This window comes from Clarias gariepinus, chromosome 5 (genome assembly GCF_024256425.1).
Source record: "Clarias gariepinus isolate MV-2021 ecotype Netherlands chromosome 5, CGAR_prim_01v2, whole genome shotgun sequence".
Lineage (NCBI taxonomy): Eukaryota > Metazoa > Chordata > Actinopteri > Siluriformes > Clariidae > Clarias > Clarias gariepinus.
In genome coordinates, this window is record NC_071104.1 from 40,023,395 (window position 1) to 40,042,478 (window position 19,084).

The 19,084-nt window shown below is 38.7% G+C and overlaps 1 protein-coding gene across 1 annotated transcript in view; it reads right to left on the reverse strand.

The window, feature by feature from the left end:
• The window catches only part of LOC128524381 (thrombospondin type-1 domain-containing protein 7B-like), a 216,146-nt gene that overhangs the window by 89,990 nt on the left and 107,072 nt on the right, over window positions 1-19,084 (reverse strand). The window contains exons 8-12 of the mRNA XM_053496943.1: window positions 15,016-15,207; window positions 11,717-11,948; window positions 9,378-9,493; window positions 5,635-5,767; window positions 3,388-3,491 (exon numbers count right to left, since the gene is read on the reverse strand). Coding sequence (XP_053352918.1) covers window positions 3,388-3,491; window positions 5,635-5,767; window positions 9,378-9,493; window positions 11,717-11,948; window positions 15,016-15,207 — 777 coding nt within the window. The remainder of the gene's footprint in view (window positions 1-3,387; window positions 3,492-5,634; window positions 5,768-9,377; window positions 9,494-11,716; window positions 11,949-15,015; window positions 15,208-19,084) is intronic.

Genomic DNA, 19,084 nt, shown 5'->3' on the forward strand with positions numbered 1-19,084 from the left:
ATTAGCATACGCACTTACATCCAGCTAGCTAGAATACTGATTCAGTCAAAAATGAAAAAAACTTGTAATTTGTAATTTTTGCTCATTTGTATTACAGACGGAAATAAATACCTAGTGGGCGTGGCACTGTGTGTAATCAGCTGACATAACTGTCACTCACTGGCTGCACGAATCTACAGTCTGGTGAAAGCTTCAATTTTCTGTGTTTTTAAATGAAACCACTGGTGGCGCTGTTGCATTTACACTCAGTTTCATGTAAAAGCCACAATTATCTGCTGTTAAATTTAATTAAAAAAATAAATAGTCTGGTGTAGATGGTAGAAATAAACTATATTCTGTATAAATTCTTTTATGATTTAATTGTGATTTAATGTAATTATTTAATGATCTATTTTATTTTAATTTAAGTTTGATTTAATAATGAAATGTATTGTCAAATATTACATTAAAACCTAAAAAATATTTTATAAAAAGGAATAAATATTATACTTTTGTAGTAGCTTGTTTTAGCTTATTGTATTGAAAGTGATTTGTGTGAAGCTACTTTGTTATTTTTCTAAACAAAGGTCTTATACTGTATTAATTAAATAAAAAAAGAGTTAATTGGGACGAAAAACACAAGTTAAACTATTTAGTGCAACATTTAAATGCAAAACTGTTTCAAATTAGTTTGGAATTATTGATAAAACAAAACAAGATTAATAAGGAAATATTATGCCATAATGTCTTAAATATTGACAATAACTTCCTTAAGTCTTTTAAGCTGTAATATTTTCCTGGCTGATAATCCTTTGGGGGGGGGGGGGGGGATAATTAAACAAATATTTACTTGAAATATTTTATTTATGTGAATTTTATTTATGGGAATAAAAATATTTTTATAATAAAAAATTCTGTAAATATTACGAGTCCAGAATCTCACCTATTGTATGTCCTTTAACACATCCAATTATCTGAGCAACTTGTTCAGCTCAACTGTGCACTAAAATGTATTGTTTTTTATTATGTAGTGTTTCTATCTTGGCTTTCTAATTTAGCTTCTATAAAATGCGATAAGCCAGACTGCTGGTGTGAAGTGAAGTGGCGTTTGGCCTGAGGAAGTGACAGCGCCGACTCTGATGTAATAATCCACACTGTGATAAGACTGAGGCTCATCGCCACATTGTGGAGGATTAAAGATAAGAGTTCATCAAAACCATTTCAGATAACTTTACCATGTGAAACACAAATCAATTCTGACCTCGGGTGAAACGTGGAACCTTCTAGAAACTGTTTGAATGAGAGGGAAGTGTGTGCATAGAGACTGAGAAAGGGATCGGCCTTCATCACCGCTTTATGGGCTGCAAGGAGCGAACACCAGAAAGACAAGTGGTTATTTATTAAAGTTCACATAAAGTCTTTACTGAATCGGTATGAAAGAGAGGTTTATATTACAATAAATAAACTACGACCAAACAGACAATCAGAGGTGAGCAACGATACACAAATCCTGCACTCGAGTAAAGGTAGAGATTCCCTATGGCAAACAGGTCTCAAGTAAAAGTAGAAGTCCTAGACGTGGAGAAGTACATATCTTCAAATTTACATAAGTATCAAAAGTAAACCTTGCTCTCTCTCTAGTTAAATAAAACTATCCAATTAAAGTGCAGATACTGTATGTAAAATATGTACTTAAGTTCAGTAACAAAGTAAATCTACTTAGTTACCTTTACCTCCGCAAACAAACAAACAATCAATATGATTAATAAACAAAACAACAGCCCTAATATATGAATTAAATTAGAAGGTTTAATTGACTAGTAAATAAATAAAAAGAAAAGGTACAATACGAAACTCTAAAATACAATTAAACAACAACATGAATGAATGAATACTGAGATGTGACAACAGCCATGAGAAATAAAAATAAATAAATAAATAAATAAATATTGTTGACCTATAAAATATTCTATTTAAATATCTATCAAATTCATTAGCTCAGCTCATTAACTACCTTAATGGACTCTCCCACTGTGGAAATTCTAATTATTGATAATAATGGTACATTAATGTCCATGCATTCAAACAATATTACTAATATTATTTAAAAAAATCAACTGATAGAGAGATACAGCTGGATACCATTATGTTAGTGACTGAACAGTTTAACAGTCTGTCTGCGCTCTGGCGTCTCCGGCGTCTCTCATTTTAAATATAATAAGTTTTATAATAAGTCTCCAGATTGTAGACTTTCACATTTCTCTTGAGCCAAGATCACTCTTTTTTCAGTTATTCTTATTATTTCTAATGAATCACCTCGTTAATTTTAATGAAGCCACTCGATATCTGACCTCCAACACGTCCACTGTATCGACCGGGGGAAGGTCGGCGGAAATGTCAACCCTATTAGGCACATGCGGTAGGAACATTTTATGAATTGATTCCTGCCCTGTTAAGACTGGGGGTGGGGGGTTGGATTTGGGTGGAAGTGAGTTAAAATGTTAACAAGAAAAAAACTCAAGGAAACTAAATTAATGAAAACAAATGCAGGAAAAAAAAAAAACACCCTAATGAACACATCAGAGTTTATTACTACATCCACAAACACAGTGAGCGTGCTTCGGATGTTATGACTTCCCATGTTACATCTTGGTGTATTACATTAAGTTACAGTTTTGTGGTCATTTTGCACTTTGACATGTTACTTTGTTAGATTTTGTTACATTTTGTTATTTAATACAAAATTTTTGTTATGTTACAGTACATTGTGTTATGTACTAATTTGTTACGTTTTGGTATGTAATGTAATCTTTTTTATTATGTTACACTTACATTTTGTAATCTTTTGTTACATTTTCTTGTTACATAACGTGTCACATTTGTTACATTTTATGTTACATTTTTCTTTTTTATTATGTTATATTTACATCATTTTTCACATTGTTATGTTACTCTCTGTTACATTTTGTTACAATTTGTTATGTGATGTTAAATTTTGGAATATTTTGTTTTGTTATGTTACATTTTGTTCTTACCTTTTTATGTTATATTGTGTTATTTTAAATTATGCTGCATATTGTTTTGCTTTAATATATTCTATAATGTTGGGTTGTGGAATGTAACAATATATTTAACTATGTTATGGGGCAAATTTAATTTAAAATATTAGATTTTAATCATAGTCAGTTTGCACAAAATGAAAGTTTAAAATAAACGAAAATCAAGAGTTAAGTTTCAACAGAGCTTATTAAGCCACTATACTGTACAAAGCCCCCTGCAGGGAGTTATGTGAGCTCTGTGTACAGTTAACAAGTAGTGTGATTGCTTTAAAACATGTCACTGTTCAACCTAAGATTTTTCAGTTTATTTTTATACAAAAGCCTAAATGTGTGCATGCCGGTGTCATACCTCTCCTCTCCAGGCCTCGTCCACATGCCTCCTCCGCTCCCATCGCTCCCTGTCGGACTGAATCCGGCACCAGCGTACAGGCTTGCCATTTGTGCGTCCTCCACCTGTAAGGGGTAACCAGTCAGACGATTGGCCGCTTCATGTAACGTCACTCACGTACCAAACACCTCAACAGTTGCCAAAAGCTAAAATTGGTAATACTTTTCTATTTAACATGCAAATGAGGAGAGCCAAAGTGTTGACACAATGTGTGAATGCATAAATATTCACACAAAGACAAACATCCTCACAGATCGTATGGTGTAAACAGTCTGTGTTTGTAATTACTGCTGTGACCGAGTTTAAAACCTGGAGGAGGGAGAACAGTTAAGCTACGCAGGGTTAAAGTGATTAGTATTCCTTTTGTGGAGGACAAAAATGCAAGTAATGTCTTTGATCTGGAAAAAAGGAAATAAATTTGTGGATAAAAAAGTTTACACATGGAAGTGATTTCATGGTGTCCCCCTCCAGCTCGTGTGGATAATAGGGTTTAAAATTAAACTCATGTACATGTACAGTACATGATAAAGCTACACAGGAAACAAGCTTTACTTTCATTAAGTAGGTGGAGCTTAAAGACTTCAAAGTTCCCAGTTTCAGATGATGTGGTGGCCATGATTGGATAAAAACTAAAACATCAAAAACTGTCTGTTAATGCTTTTTTTCTTCTTTTATAACTACAGTTTAGGAAAAGTTTTCTTATGAATGTAATTTCCATGCATGCATTATTAGACCTCTCTGTAGTGTCTAAATTGTATTACATCCATCTGGTAAAGACAGCTGAGAATTTCCTTCGCCAATTAGCGAGCATGTGCCGCACACAATGTGTAGTACAAATGATTGTACTTAGCAGCGGGAGGAGGTAGACTGGGAAATGTGAAACTGGTGAAACTGGTGAAAGACTGATGACACTGATGAAATGAAAACAACATGGGATCTTTACATATTGGCTGAATGGGTAAAGATCCAAAGCATCACCATTTAACTTTTCACAACAAAACAAATAGTGTTACTATGTGCTTCTAAAAAAAAAAGTAACTAATGCATCACCCAAAGGACACAAGAAGCCTCAACAAAGAACTAAAAAAAAGGGGAGGCCAAAAAATATTGGGGGCAGAAGCAATGATTATCAACAATGGTGATGAGTAAAAAGTTAGGGATGAAAAACGTTTTTTTTTTCTAAAAAATGCGACCAGGAATTCAGGAATTGGCTGATTAGGAACATTGGTGGTCAATAATTGTTTCTTAAGGACAAGGGTGGTCAAAATAAGTTGGTAAGGACAAGAGTGGTCAGTAATTGGCTGGTATGGACAATGGTGGTCAGTAATTTGTTCTTAAGGGCAATGGTGACCAGTTTTTGGTTGTTAAGAACAATGGTGGTATTTATTAGGCTGGTTATGACAATCAAGGTAAGTAATTGGCTATTGCGGACAATGGAGGACAGTAAATGGCTCTATGAGAAAAAAGGTGGCCAGTAATAGGCTGTTAAGGACAAGGGTGGTCAATAATTGGTTGGTAATGACATTGATAGTCTGTAATTGAACATTTGGAATAACTATGGTTCTTGGGGTCAGTGATTGGTCAGAAGTAACAGTGGTTATAAGAGATTGGTTGTTTTGTTTAAATCAGTAGTGATCCACGTTAAATGACTAGGATTAAATTGTGATCAGTGATTATCTTTTAAAAACAAGGGCAATTAATCAGGATGTCCACTCTGGTAGTGAAAAGAGAATGTGTTCTCTGAAGCCGTCTATGAGATGATGAGACCTAGAGACACATATCCACTACAAGACCAATGGAATCGTGTTTTTATTTAAATTCAATAACAGATTCTAAAATATACAGCTACAAACTTGCTAAGTTGTCAGTGCTGAATAAAACATGTAATGTAGGTGATACACACACCTCTGAGATGAGGGAAAGGTGGGATGGGAGGTGTTGGACCCAGTAATGAAGTTGATTGAACATTGTTGCTACGCAGTGTGTTTTATCAGATTTTTGGTTGTTATTAAAGTTTGCCTGTGAGCTATTGTCTTGTGTTAAAAAGCACAGACAGAAGGTCGTGTACTTAACTGAAACAGAAAGTCATGATTATGGTCAGAGGATGAACTAGATGTAGCAGGGCTGGTTTTTAGGCTATGCCATGGCTATGTTATGTGTAATGAGTAAGCTACTGTACAACAAGTGTGTTGTGCGTTGAAACCTGACCTGTAAGTGGGACAGACAGGAAGTGGTTCACACTCCCTTTCTTCAAACAAAGTATCGGGACACTCCTGACCCCCATTGGCTGCTCGCTGGACCACCATCCTGTAGCGTGATTGAGTGAATGTGGATGTGTTATCTAGAATGAAAGTAGAAAAACAAACATGGTGACCAAATTAGCCATGGTTACATCATCCATACTCCTACAGTAGAAGTGTGTTCTTTAAGGGCTCAGAGCTTTTCAGAAACGTTCTACCTGGAACCATGTTTGAAACCGAGAAGAGAAAGGGTGCTGGACATCTCTGGGACATCTAAAAGAATGTAACGAAGTATACTCCGAAAATATTTAGTTCATCAGGGAACTTCTTAAAAGGTTCTTTGTAGACACCAGGTTCCAGGTCAAACTATTCTAGGGAACTACGATTGATCAATTATCTGATGAACGCTTTAAGGATCGAGAAATGTACAAAATGGTAAATATTTGGAAGATGGAGGTATTGAGAAGAAGATTATGAGCAATCATTTAGAGAATGTAGCACATGCTTACCCAAGTCACACCTTTAGATTAAAATATATATAATTTTTTTACAGTGAGAAACAACAGTACTAATGGTGAAGACACTTGTTTTTTTTACCCTAAACAGATTTAATGGCTTCATTCAGCTTTGTAACTCATTGCTTTATTGATCAAAGGTTTGCAAGATGAAGCACCGAGTTAACATGAGTGAAAACCCAGATAGCATTGCCATCTGATCTGAAAAAATCAATCATCTCAAATAAAAATAAAACTTTTTCCCTGGGTGCTGTGTCAGATGCTGAGTCTCGGATTCGAAGCCACGATAATGGCCTCATTTGGCAGCAACGGTGAGCCTCATTACACCGTTCTCGTTACTAAAGAATGTAACAAGTGCAATTAGGAGCGTGATCGTGCCATCCAGGGGACCGGCGGACTCGAGCGGAGATGCTATTTACAGCCACGTCGTCTGCTCTTTTGAAACAATTACATCTGCAGTCTGATTCCCAGACGCTTCTTTGTTCGTTCACATCCCATTAAAAATCCATTTAACTTCTTAACTTTCTTCTAGCAGCGTTGAATCAGACCTTTATGGATTTTAATGCTCATGTAGTGTTCACTTCAGGGCAGTGCTCTAGTCTCATCACATCAGGATGCTCGATTCAAGTCTGTACATTCTTGGATTCATTCCGCATACATCGCATATTTCATTTAAATATTAACAATAACAGTGCTCATGGAACAGCAACAGGGAGGGTGGGACCTTTGGAAGCATGGATTCTGATTGGTCAGAAGGTGTTGAATTGTTCACTGATGGTAAATTGATGTTTTTAATGTTTATCGAAGGAGTCTCTAGTGTCACTGCTTTTGTAATAGAGAGGGATTTCAGGAAAGATTAGTATGATTAGTTTTGTACATGCTTCTTGAGAGCGAATTGAAAAATTCAGATAAATCCCACACATATAAAGACACACCCACAAATCTCTAAAAAGCACAGTAGCATGTTCGCGATGTCATGGCATAAAGTTTAGGAAGATAAACTTCACCAAAGATGTCTACATTAAATATGCAAAGGTCTTGAGTTCTCCTCTTTTCCTCCTGTTCAGTTAAATGATGAAGATTAAATTAAGGAAACAGGAACATATGTTTTACTGTGTCAGGCCAGGAAGCGCCTAAAGATACAATTGATCAACCAATAAAAACTGGTTGTATATGTAACAGCCTCAGCAGCGACCTCATTTCTCCTCTCGTCTGTTCCAACCACTCAGCATTCAGCATCTGCATGTCATCATTCATGCTTGAATGATTCAAAGGTCACTGTGTGGCCAAAAACATTCCTCTGAAACTTGCTCAGATACAGGGACTGGAGTGAACATGAGGAGAGAGAAAAATGTCCTTCAGAAAGCCTGGAGAACTATTCCTCAAGACTACATTAAAATTACAAGACAGATAAGTGAAATATAGGGGAGAATATAATTATGTACTGTATATAAAGAGGGATAATGCTACAACACTCAAGAAACAAACACACACAGATTCACTACAAGAGACATAAAATACACACACGGCGTGTGTCAGGAAACTGTTGTGTTCGTCCTGTTGCTCAGTCATAAGTTCTGAATTGTGTCAGAAACGTCAGAGACCAGAGATGTAATGTGATGCGGTCAGACACTGTGTGAACAAACGTACACCCTGTCCACCTGTCCACAAAATCTTCCATTTAAACCTCACCACCATCGGCAAGACCAAAGAGCTGTCCAAGCAAGCCAGGAAGAAGATTTTAGTCCTGCACAAGGCTGGAATGGCCTACAAGACCATCAGCTAGAAGCTTGGTGAGAAGGAGACAACTGCTGGAGCGATTATTCACAAATGGAAGAAATACAAAGTAACCATTAATGGCCCTATATGCAAGATTTCACCTCATAGAGTAAGAATAATCATGAGAACAATGAGGGATCAGCCCAGGACTACACGGGAGGAGATTGTAGATGATCTCAAGGCAGTTGGGAGCAAAGTCACCAAACAAACCATTGGTGACACAATACGTCTGCATGGATTGAAATCCTTCAGCGCAGGAAGGCTTCCCTTTCTCAAGAAGACACATGTACAGACCTGTCTGAGGTTCTGAGAAAGATTGGGATAAACTGCTGTGGTCAGATGAAACCAAAATTGACTTGGCTGCACTGAGGGGCCGATGGATGAGGCCATGTGTTGTAAAATTCTGGATGAGAACCTCCTGAAGATGGGTTGTGGATGGGTCTTCCAGCATGAACATGACCCCCAAATATACTGCCAAGGCAACTAAGGAGTGGCTGAAGAATAAGCACATTGAGGTCATGGAGTGGTCCAGCCAGTCTTCAGACCTTAATCCAATAGAAAATTCACAGAGAGAGCTGTAACATCGAGTGGCCAAGCAACAGGCAAGAAACCTTAAACATTTAGAGAAAATCTGTAAAGAATAGTGGATTAAAATGCATCCCAAGATCTGGTAAACACCTACAAGAAACGTCTTCCCACGGTGCTCTCCAGCAAGGGTTTCTTTATCAAGTCATAAGTACAAATACTTATTTCCCTCATTGAAATGTTACTTAATTTATAACATTTGTATCATGTGATTTTTCTGGGTTTTTGGTTGATATTCTGTCTCAATCCTTCACCATAAACCTATGATAAACATTATAGACCTTTATTTCTTTGTAAGTGGGCAAACTTAGAAAATCTGTAGGGGATCAAATACTTATTCTCCGCTGTATATATAGGTGGCAGTAATGCAATAGAAGAAAAAGAAAAAGAAGAAGTGATACCTTTGAGAAAGTAGAGTGTATAGAGAAGATGTAAAGCTGTATTTTTAAACAATTTGTCATTTTTTAAAAATATAATTCCAAAAGTGTGAATAAATTCTGACCCACTGATTCAATGAACCGAACCAACCGCCAAAAGATCGACTGAATTAAATCTAAGCGACTAAATCGGCATGAATAAAGCTTGATGTAATGTTGTTCTGAGGTTTTATTTGCTGCATCATTTCATCAGTGACTCCAAATGAAACTCATCGTCCTGTATGAGTGGAAATCAGGAGGTGGGCGTGGCTGAGACACTCACTGAGTGGACAGGCTGTACAGAAGGAACTTCAGATCATCTCACGCAGTCAGGAATCACTGCACTTATATTAATGAGGAATGATGTAGTGTGTGTGTGTGTGTGTGTGTGTGTGTGTGTGTGTGTGTGTGTTTACCAGGTAGACAGGTGGCAGGGCAGGCTGTCCATTCACTGAACAGAGACACCATGCAGTCTCTCCTACAGGGTAACACACACGACTGCACCGAGTCCGGTCTCGCTGAGTCAGGACAGCTGCAACACACACACACACACACACACACACACACACAGAAAAGGGAAATGTTATGATCATGATTAATAATCTATTATCCATAATTAATAATTATTCTTTCTCCTTTCTGATAGAGATAGAAAAAGAGAAAAACATGACAGACTGAGACAGAGTGAGACATTTAATTATTAATAGTAAGGTATCGCTATTTATAATTAATATATGATCATTATGTATATATAAATATATATATATATATATATATATATATATATATATATAGAGAGAGAGAGAGAGAGAGAGAGACGGATGAATGAAAGGATGAAAGTCAGTGAGACGTTTCTTCCTCTTTTTAAACAAAGGGAGTAAAGACGCGCGGCTCAGCCTTCTGATCTCTGATCCGCTTCCTGAAGAAAGTAAAGATGAAACGCCGCACCTCTCCCTCAGGAACGAGGGAAGAAAGCGAGTGAGGCGAGGAGGAGGAAGAGTTTTGACAGAAGCTGAAGTGAAGCTCTGCAGTCAGATGCGATGCTGATACACTCAGGCTCACAACTGCAGCTGCACGTGTGTGTGTGTGTGTGTGTGTGTGTGTGTGTGTCCTTGGAGAGATGGAAGTGATGCAGCAGGAGAGAAATTGCCAGAGGCTTTATTAAGCTGTGCGGGGAGTCTCTGAGGGGCCACCAGGCCTTCATGGATCATTTCACACTCTCTCGCTCTCACACACACACACACACGCACACACACACACACACACACACACACACAGTGAGAACATGTGCAATGCTCCAGCAGAAACTCATCACTGACAAACTGACAGTTTTTATTTCCTGCAAATTTGCAGCGTCGATTCTGAACTCCAGCACTCGCTCACGTTCATGGCATTGTTTAAAAAGTTAGTGAGACTGACACTATGCTTCCTTATGAAGAAATAGGATGCACACACACACACACACACACACACACACACACACACACACACACACACACACACTCATCTCAAACACACAACCAAAAAGCAATAATAGCGATAAAATAGAAATACATAGTAAATACCTCCACACCTGCAGGGGGCAGTAGAGCTTTTTGTATTCATTAAAGCTTCTTGTGGTTTCTATAGAAACAGCTCATTCACTCACACATACAAACTAAGCATACTGTAAAGTGATTTTAATCTAGCATTTATGGAAGGAGTCTCCAGTGTCAGTGCTTTGTGCGGCGGTGTAAGCCCCGCCCCTGTGTGAGGAGGAGGAGGTGAAGGCCCCGCCCCTGTGTGAGTGTGGTGATGGACAGAGTGGTGAGAGCAGTGAAAGTGTCTCTGGCTGAATTACTCCTGATCATAAACCCCCCCTCAGGTCCTCAGGTATGTATTAAGGTAAGAGCGGATTAGAAACAGATTAAACCGCTGCATTGTTTATTAGTCGAATTCACTGACGCAAAACACGATAGATAATCTCCATAATTTATTAGGATTACGTTTACAGAAAGCACCCGGTACAATATGGAGGACGGGGACATGACAGGGGAGAGACATGGGCGTGACGGGGACGTGACAGGGCCAGATGTTTTGTTTTACACCCAGATGTGCAGTTAGAAGACTTTCTCACATACTTTCACCTGCTGCTTTTGTTAGCATGGTTACAATAATAATAATAATAATAATAATAATAATAATAATTTAATATTATAGAAATATTGTAAAAAATATTTATAAAAAAATATATTTATAAAAAATAAGAATACATTTTACAAACTTTATAACGGTAAAAGATAAATTGTTAAAATGCCGTTCTTTCTTCCATGCCTTGTTTTCTACTTGTTTTTTAGTCTTTAACTGAACTGATTCTGGATCGATTATCAGCTGATTCTGATTTATTTAAAGCTCATTAATACAATGCATACTGTAAATTATTTACTTTTTTGCATAATTCCTAATAATAAGTCTAAGTAATAATAATAAGTCTAAGTAATAATAATCCAGTGGAATTGGGCCGCAGACGTCACTGTCCAGGGTGTGCCCCGCCTTGTGCCCCGCCTCGTGCCCCGCCTTGTGCCCCGCCTCGTGCCCCTAAGCCTCCTGGGATAGGCTCCAGGCCCCCCAGCAACCCTGAATACGGAATAAAGTGGTATAGACGATGAGTGAGTGAACAGATCGGAGTGAGTAATGTTATCACAAACATGGCAGTTGTGTTGCAGTAACACACACACACACACACACTCACACATACACACACACACACAGGTACCGTTTTGCGGTGAGAGCTCCACCGTTGATCTTCATGCAGGTGACTTTGCGCGTCTGAAGCCCTGCTGAGCAGCTCGACGTCTCGTTGCTGACATCACTTGTGTTTAGAGACACGGACGGATCAGGGACACATGGACCCCACTGAGATGCTTCCCAATAAAACACCACACATGGATTTTCATTACAGGATCTCCACTCCTCCAGAGACGGCGCAGGAGGACACGATTTACCCCCTGAGGGAGAAAAATCATTACATATAGATTCGCATGTAGATACATAGAGGATATAATGGCATCAAGCCCCATGATACCTAAACAACTCAACAAAAAACGTACTTAAATAGGGTTTAATGGCATGAATCTTCACACAGTGAGAAACATAGTGATGGTAGCACCGTACAGAGGGTTACACCTGACCACTAATCCCATGATTATCTGGTCAGTGGCTTTTGGTGGATGCTCTTCTTTAGGCAGAGGTTCAGTTTACATTAATGGACCCACTGTCACCTTGGGGATGTTCCAAGACCTGACTTATACTTTCCCAGGACTTTCTTTTGGACTGGGTATGTTCTCTAAAACACTTGGGGTTCTTAAGATCATGTTAGACCTTGTTTACCCAAAGGTCAACCCTGTTGTGATTATGTGACACAGAACTGATTTACAGGTAATTACTTAATTAAACTTAAGAAGAAGTCCATGTCTTTGTGTGTATGTGAGTGTGTGTGTGTGTGTGTGTGAGAGAGACTCTAGTCTTATAATAAGATATGATTTATGATTAATTATACTGTTGCTAGAAATATTATACTGTAGACTATAGGAGACTGGGAACATGAGGTCCTGAGAATAAACTGGTTTGTAACGATGTCTATTATTTAAAGTGCTGAATTTAATTCTAAATAAAAACCCTATTTAAACAGTTTTACACCAAAATGAGGTAACTCCATTTTTAGAAAAAAATAAACTATGTTTTGGTTATATAAGTGCAAATTTTGCGTGCTTTGTGTGCGCTGTAGTTTATTCATATCTTGGCTTTACTAAATTCTTGGCTTCAACGTTCTCCACATATTCACTGAACACCTTTGGTTTATTCACATGAGCTACTCGATCATGTCTTTTGCTATGAAATGGAACCGTTCTTTGTAATTTTGTTTAAAATCTGGAAGTTTAAATATATTTAAAACATTTAAATTTTAATATTACATTATAGAGGTACTCGCGCTCCCACAAGCAGTTCGAAAAAGATGCGGTCGGCTGACGTCACGCGGTTCGGAGGAAACACATGATAGTCTTCGCCCTCCCGACTGAGTGGTAGTAGTAGCCTTAATGTGGAGCCCCCTAGTGACGGGGAGGAATTGGCTATGAATTAATTAGGGAGAAAAGTGGAAAAAAAAAGAAACAACCTTGATTTATTTTAATATGAACATTTTAACAGAAGAAGACCCTAAACACAGTTTTTGGCGTTCTCCTGTCAATATTTTCAGGTAAAAATTATTATTAAATGAACAAATAAATTATAATAATTTAAACAAATAACACATTGTATTAATACACGGTTCTGATTCCTTTAATTTCCTTGAGATCTATTTTTATTCAGAAGCCTCTAAGAACCATTAATCCTAAAACAAACAAACAAACAAACAAACAAACAAACAAACAAACAAACGTTCGTCCAGTGTAACAACATGCAGTTATAGCTTCTTTTTTTATTACAGATATGTCTTTTTATTTCCATGCAAACTTGATCACATGACCTCACATTTAGTTCTCAGCATCAACCCCTCGCTAACTACAGAAGATAATGCTTTACCAGCTAGCGCGTAAAAGATCCATGCTAATTATTGTGTGAAACACTCAGTGGCGCTACACGGATCAAATTTCACGCGAGCTCCACGATGTGTGTTTTGTCTCAGCGACAAAGACAGGAACATGATACGGCTGATGAAACGTGCAGGAGTGCGCTTTGTTCAGGGATAAACTCTGTAATTCTATCACACGGGCTGCAGAAGCCGGCGATGTGCAGCTCAGGATTAGCGCCCTGATGTATTTCTGTCCTTTTTCTCTAATTAAAAGTGATTCCAAATGCCATGTGCCCTTCGAGTCAAGGACGCTGTATTGACATTCAGCTTCAGCACACGGTGCGTTAAGTGGCCCAGAACGCGCCATAATGAATCCGGCACAGATCGGACGAATATTAATAAGGGATTGTCTGACTAATAAGACTCAGCAGACTGTGCCGTGTGTGTGTGTGTGTGTGTGTGTATGAAGAGGGGACAGATTTCCATATCTCAGCACTGAGGGAGAATTGTGCCTGTGTGTGTGTGTGCGTGTGTGTGTGTGTGTGTGTGTGTGTGTGTGTGTGTGTGTGTGTGTGTGTGTGTGTGTGTGTGCAAATATTCATCTTTATGAATTGCGAGGATATGCTTTATGATTAATTACGGGTTCCTGTTTTAACTGTGGCTGTTGGACTGTAGGGTACTGGGGACATAAGTTACTGGGAATAAGGGAGGGGCGGTGGGAATATAGAGGACGGGGACAATAGTGGACTAGGAATATAGGGTACTTGGGTTATAAGGAACTGAGAACATGGGGTACTAGAAATATATGGTAATGGGTAAATACAGTAGGGTACCTGCAATATAGGGCACTGGGAATATGGAGTACTGGGAATACAGGTATATTGTAATGGGTAAATAGTGTACCTGGAATACAGGGTACTGGGAATATAGAGGATGGGGACTGGATGGTATTGGGAATATAGGGCACTGGGAATATAGGGCACTGGGAATATGGGGTACTGGGAATACAGGTATATTGTAATGGGTAAATAGTGTACCTGGAATACAGGGTACTGGGAATATAGAGGATGGGGACTGGATGGTATTGGGAATATAGGGCACTGGGAATATGGGGTACTGGGGATATACGGTACCTTGATATGGGGAACTGGAAACATGGTACTGGGTATATGGATATCTGTAATAGGTGGTGCTGGGTAAATAGGGTATTTTGAATATACAGTATGGAAATGAGAAAATTGTGTATTGGTAATATATGGTACTGGGAATATAGGGGACTGGAAAAAGGGTACTGGGGACATAGAGTACTAAAAATATAGGGTATTGGGGACATACTCTAGGAAAATGGCCACATGGAGTAAAGGCATAATGGGGTTCTGGAAAAAATAAGATAGTGAGAACATGGGGTACTGGAAATACTGTGTGCTGGAAATATGTGGGACTGATATGTGTGTATGTCTGTGTGTATGTGTGTGTGTGTGTGTGTGTGTGTGTGTGTGTGTTACCTTCCCCAGGTAAAGCCAGGATGGTGCGTGAGCGACTCTGCCTGCCCTCTGTGTTTTTCTTGGCGCAGGACTGAGAACACGGAGACCAATCAGACCAGGAGCTGATCACACAGTCACCGGGACAGGCCACGTCACAGGGTCCCTCCACAGGGGGTGGGGTTTTATCACAAAGCCCCGCCTCCACACCCACACCTGTAAGTGTAGAGTTTCACAGTCAGTGAAAGGTCTTATTATCTCCCCAGTTACTCTGTAATTGCCGGCGTATAATTTTGTTGCTGGTCATTTTAATGTTTGTATTCAATAATAACAACGTAAAAAAGTTATGAAAAAAAATACAGTAATGAACGATAAATAAAATGTAATAAACTATACAGGACAGTTTTCACCAACTGCACCAGCTGCAGGCACGCAGGAGGAGAGAAGCATGTTTAATCGTAGACTTCATTACATATATATATATATATATAATTATTAATTTAATTCAAACTAATGTTAATGACGAGCTAGACCAGCTGGATTGGTGCCTTCACAAGAGTCTTTATTTATTCTTTTTTATATTTTTTTATATGTCTTTACAATAAATTGTGACGGTCTCTGGAGCAAGTGGAAGGAGTGAAGGGAGGAAAAAAAGAAAGAACGAATGAAGGAAAAAGAGAAGAAAAGGCAAAATACGAAGAACGAAAGGAAAGAAGGAAGAAAAGTAGAACAGATAAAAGACACAAAGAAAAAAAATAGAATAATGGAAGGATGTCTGAAAGAAGGGAAGGGACAAAGGATGGACAATAACCTCCTAAGACTCAAGCTTTAATTTTTAATCCATTTTTTAATTTTATCTAGGATTAGTAGGACCTTATAAGTACAGTATCAAATCTAAGAATTGTCTTTGAACAGGAAATTGATTTTGACCCACTCGTGTGTTTCTATTAATGAGTATTGCGCTTTTGCTACCATTAGATGATGTTATAAAGTGTTTACTAATGAGGACAACAGGTCTAAGATAGACAGACTGGAGTATAAGGTTCAGCGAACCCAAAAAGTGATGTCTCCTTATTAGGACGCAGGGACTTATGGCTGTCAGGATGGAAAGAAGGAAAAAAGGAAAGAAGAGTCACAAAACAAAAGAAATGAATGAGTAAAGCTAGAAAGAATAAAGAAAAGATGAGGTGGCACGGCGTGTCTCTGACTCAGTGATGTTCTGAAGCCAGAGTGGAGTTTGGTCTCAGTGAGTGAAGAACCCTTGAGGAATCAGAGAGAACGGCGAGAGCTCCTCTACAGCCAGCTTCACACACAGCAGCCTGTGTCCTCTTCATTTAATATGGAGCGAGAGATCGGGAGAACATCAGAGAAGGAGGAGAAAATAAACCTTACAGGAGTGACCAAGGAGAAAGAGAGGACATGATAGAGAGACAGAGAGGATATAGAATGATGGAAAAATAACAGCTGCTTCTTACGGATTACAAATCAGGAAGAGGAAGAGGACGAGATGATGGGGAGTTGGGGGGAGGGAGGAAGAGGACGAGAGAGACAGAGAGACAGTTACAGAAATGCTGCTGCCCGAAGTCGCCGTATTAAAAGTCTCACTTTTTGCCCTCACTGTCGTTTATTACTTTGAAAGAAGAAACGATTTAGAGGGAAATGACGTGAGGATATAAGAACTATCTGTACAAACGTTCATAAAGTCTCCGGCGCCTGGAGGAAGTTTGAAACAAAGGAATAATAAAAAAAAAATGTCAGGGACAAAAAGCGTGGAACTTAAATTGCTCTCCAATTGGCTTAAAAAAGCAGGCTGAAAGTAGTTATTGTCAGTGCGCAAGGAAATTGCAATGCTCCGCCCTATTCATATAATACAGCCAGGGGTCCTGCATTAAACAGCGTGGCGCACCTCCCCGAACCCTTTCAGTATCTACACAATGGAAATAAGTGGAATAGTTTCAGGGCATGAGCATGCATTTGGCCTGGAGAGAGAACATGGAGCATGCAGATTGCAGGAATTAACCCCGACAACCAGTTTAAAAGAGAGAAAAAAAAGAAAGGAAGAGAGAATAAAAGAAAGGAATCTTTAGAGCTCAGAAAAAATCTCTCCAGCTCATTAAAGAAAAAGTCTGAAATGTAAATAAATGCAGAGCAACTCTCATCAGCTCGATACTGTGTCGGTCTCACCCTCGCTGTTGTCCAAACCGAGGTGAGACACTCCCATGTGACACATTACAGAGAGAGATTCTGAGAAAATCAGGAAAAAGGGGGGGAGTGAAAGTCTTTACCTTTGTGTGAAGCTCATGACTTTGTGCAATCCTGAGCGAATGGAGTAATACATAAAAGATAATAAATAATAATAATAAAAACATTTTCTTGGTAAATTTGTTACCATGCATTGTTATGAACTTTAATAATGCCTAATATAGATTATATTTAATTAAGCACATGAAAGGGCATGCTTTGCTGTAGATATCACAGACGTGCTGATATTCAGTACAACAGCACAGGTACTCTGTAGCCAAAAAGTAAGGAGAAAAAAACATGGAGGTGGTGGACAGTCCTGAGAAACTCACCCGATTTACTTTATATTTCCACTTATTCCATTTTAAAATATTAGCTTCGTTAACTTTCGGGTTTTGGGGTCAAATCCCAAATAGTGTTAAATGGAAAGCTAGTGCACTATGTAGGGTGTACAATCCCTTGTTTCACACAACAAGTAGTGCCCTTGATCAGGGGTTAGAGAGGGATTTGGGATTCAGCCTTGTGTTAGAAGCTAGTTAGCGTTGTAGCTAAGCGTTAGCCGTGAACAGAACGACGCGGACGGTTCAGAGGCGACTCAGAAGGACTTAGAAGTTATTAGTGCAGAGACGGCGTGTTGCTTAAGGCGACATAACGTTATCAGGTGTGTGTTCTTACTGAAAGTGTTTCTGTGGCTGGTTGTGAATGTGGGTTTTGTCAGACAGCTGCTAACCACTGGACAACACCTGGGACACGCCCACTCATATATAGAGTTACAGGTCACAGTGCTGTTACTGTCTGTTATCAGCACTCATGGAATAACGTCTCTCGTCCAGTCAGGTTACTCGCTCAGAACTAACTGTTGTATAATAAACTGTAAGTAGTTCCTAAAATTAAACAATCAACTATTAACTTATAGCTACTTAACAATTTATCATTAATTTATCAATAATGTACAGTAGTTGATCAATTGGAATGGTTATTACCGTCGCACTCACCGCCGCGTAAAAACGTCAGCGGCCAGCGTCAGTTGCATTTCAAAGTCATTCATAAAATGGCCGCCAGGTGGCGCAAAGTGACATTTTCGCTCGTTGCCGTAAATACAACAGTGACCGTTATACAGCGTATCTCTGTATCTGTTTATTGTTATTTAAGTTCTGGATTATTTCAGGTACTTTAAACACATTGTTGGGTTGCTCATGTTGGCTCATATGAGATGTAGTTTACAAATGAACACCTGGTTGGGTTATTTTGACCCATCAACTGGTTTATTCATTATTCTTTCCTTTCTCCAAATATCAGCCTGCAGAATGTTTGAAATATTACTGTTTATTGTGTTACAGGTGTAGTTTTAAGAGTTGTTTAGGCAGGAATGCGTGTGTATACAGCTTAAAACCTCCATCAGTTATTAAAGATAGCGGCTATTTAGAAAACATGCCCAGTGATTTCGGAGCTTCAGGAAATCTCCCGGCGCTCAGCGCATAACACCGGGCCAACTCATGTCGGAAAGAATTTATAAACGGTTTCTAAACATGGGCTATTGTTTTTTTTACTTATAATATTTGTTGATTTAATTTAAATGAGGTTTGGGCTCAGGACTTCGACTCGGCATCGTGATTCTCCTCTTTAATTTACTTATATTTAATTTAGTTTTAATCAGCGCTCAGCCGCGCGCATGAAGTTTTCCAGAGCGCACCGGCAGAAGTAGACTAATGATTATGAGCACGTCAGGAAAATAGGAAGCAGACTGACTCTGACCATTTAAAAAAACGTTTGCGTTCATTTTCTGACGCGCTCAAGTTCACCAAAAACAATACAGAACAGCGCAGCTTACAACACTTACAAAATCACAACA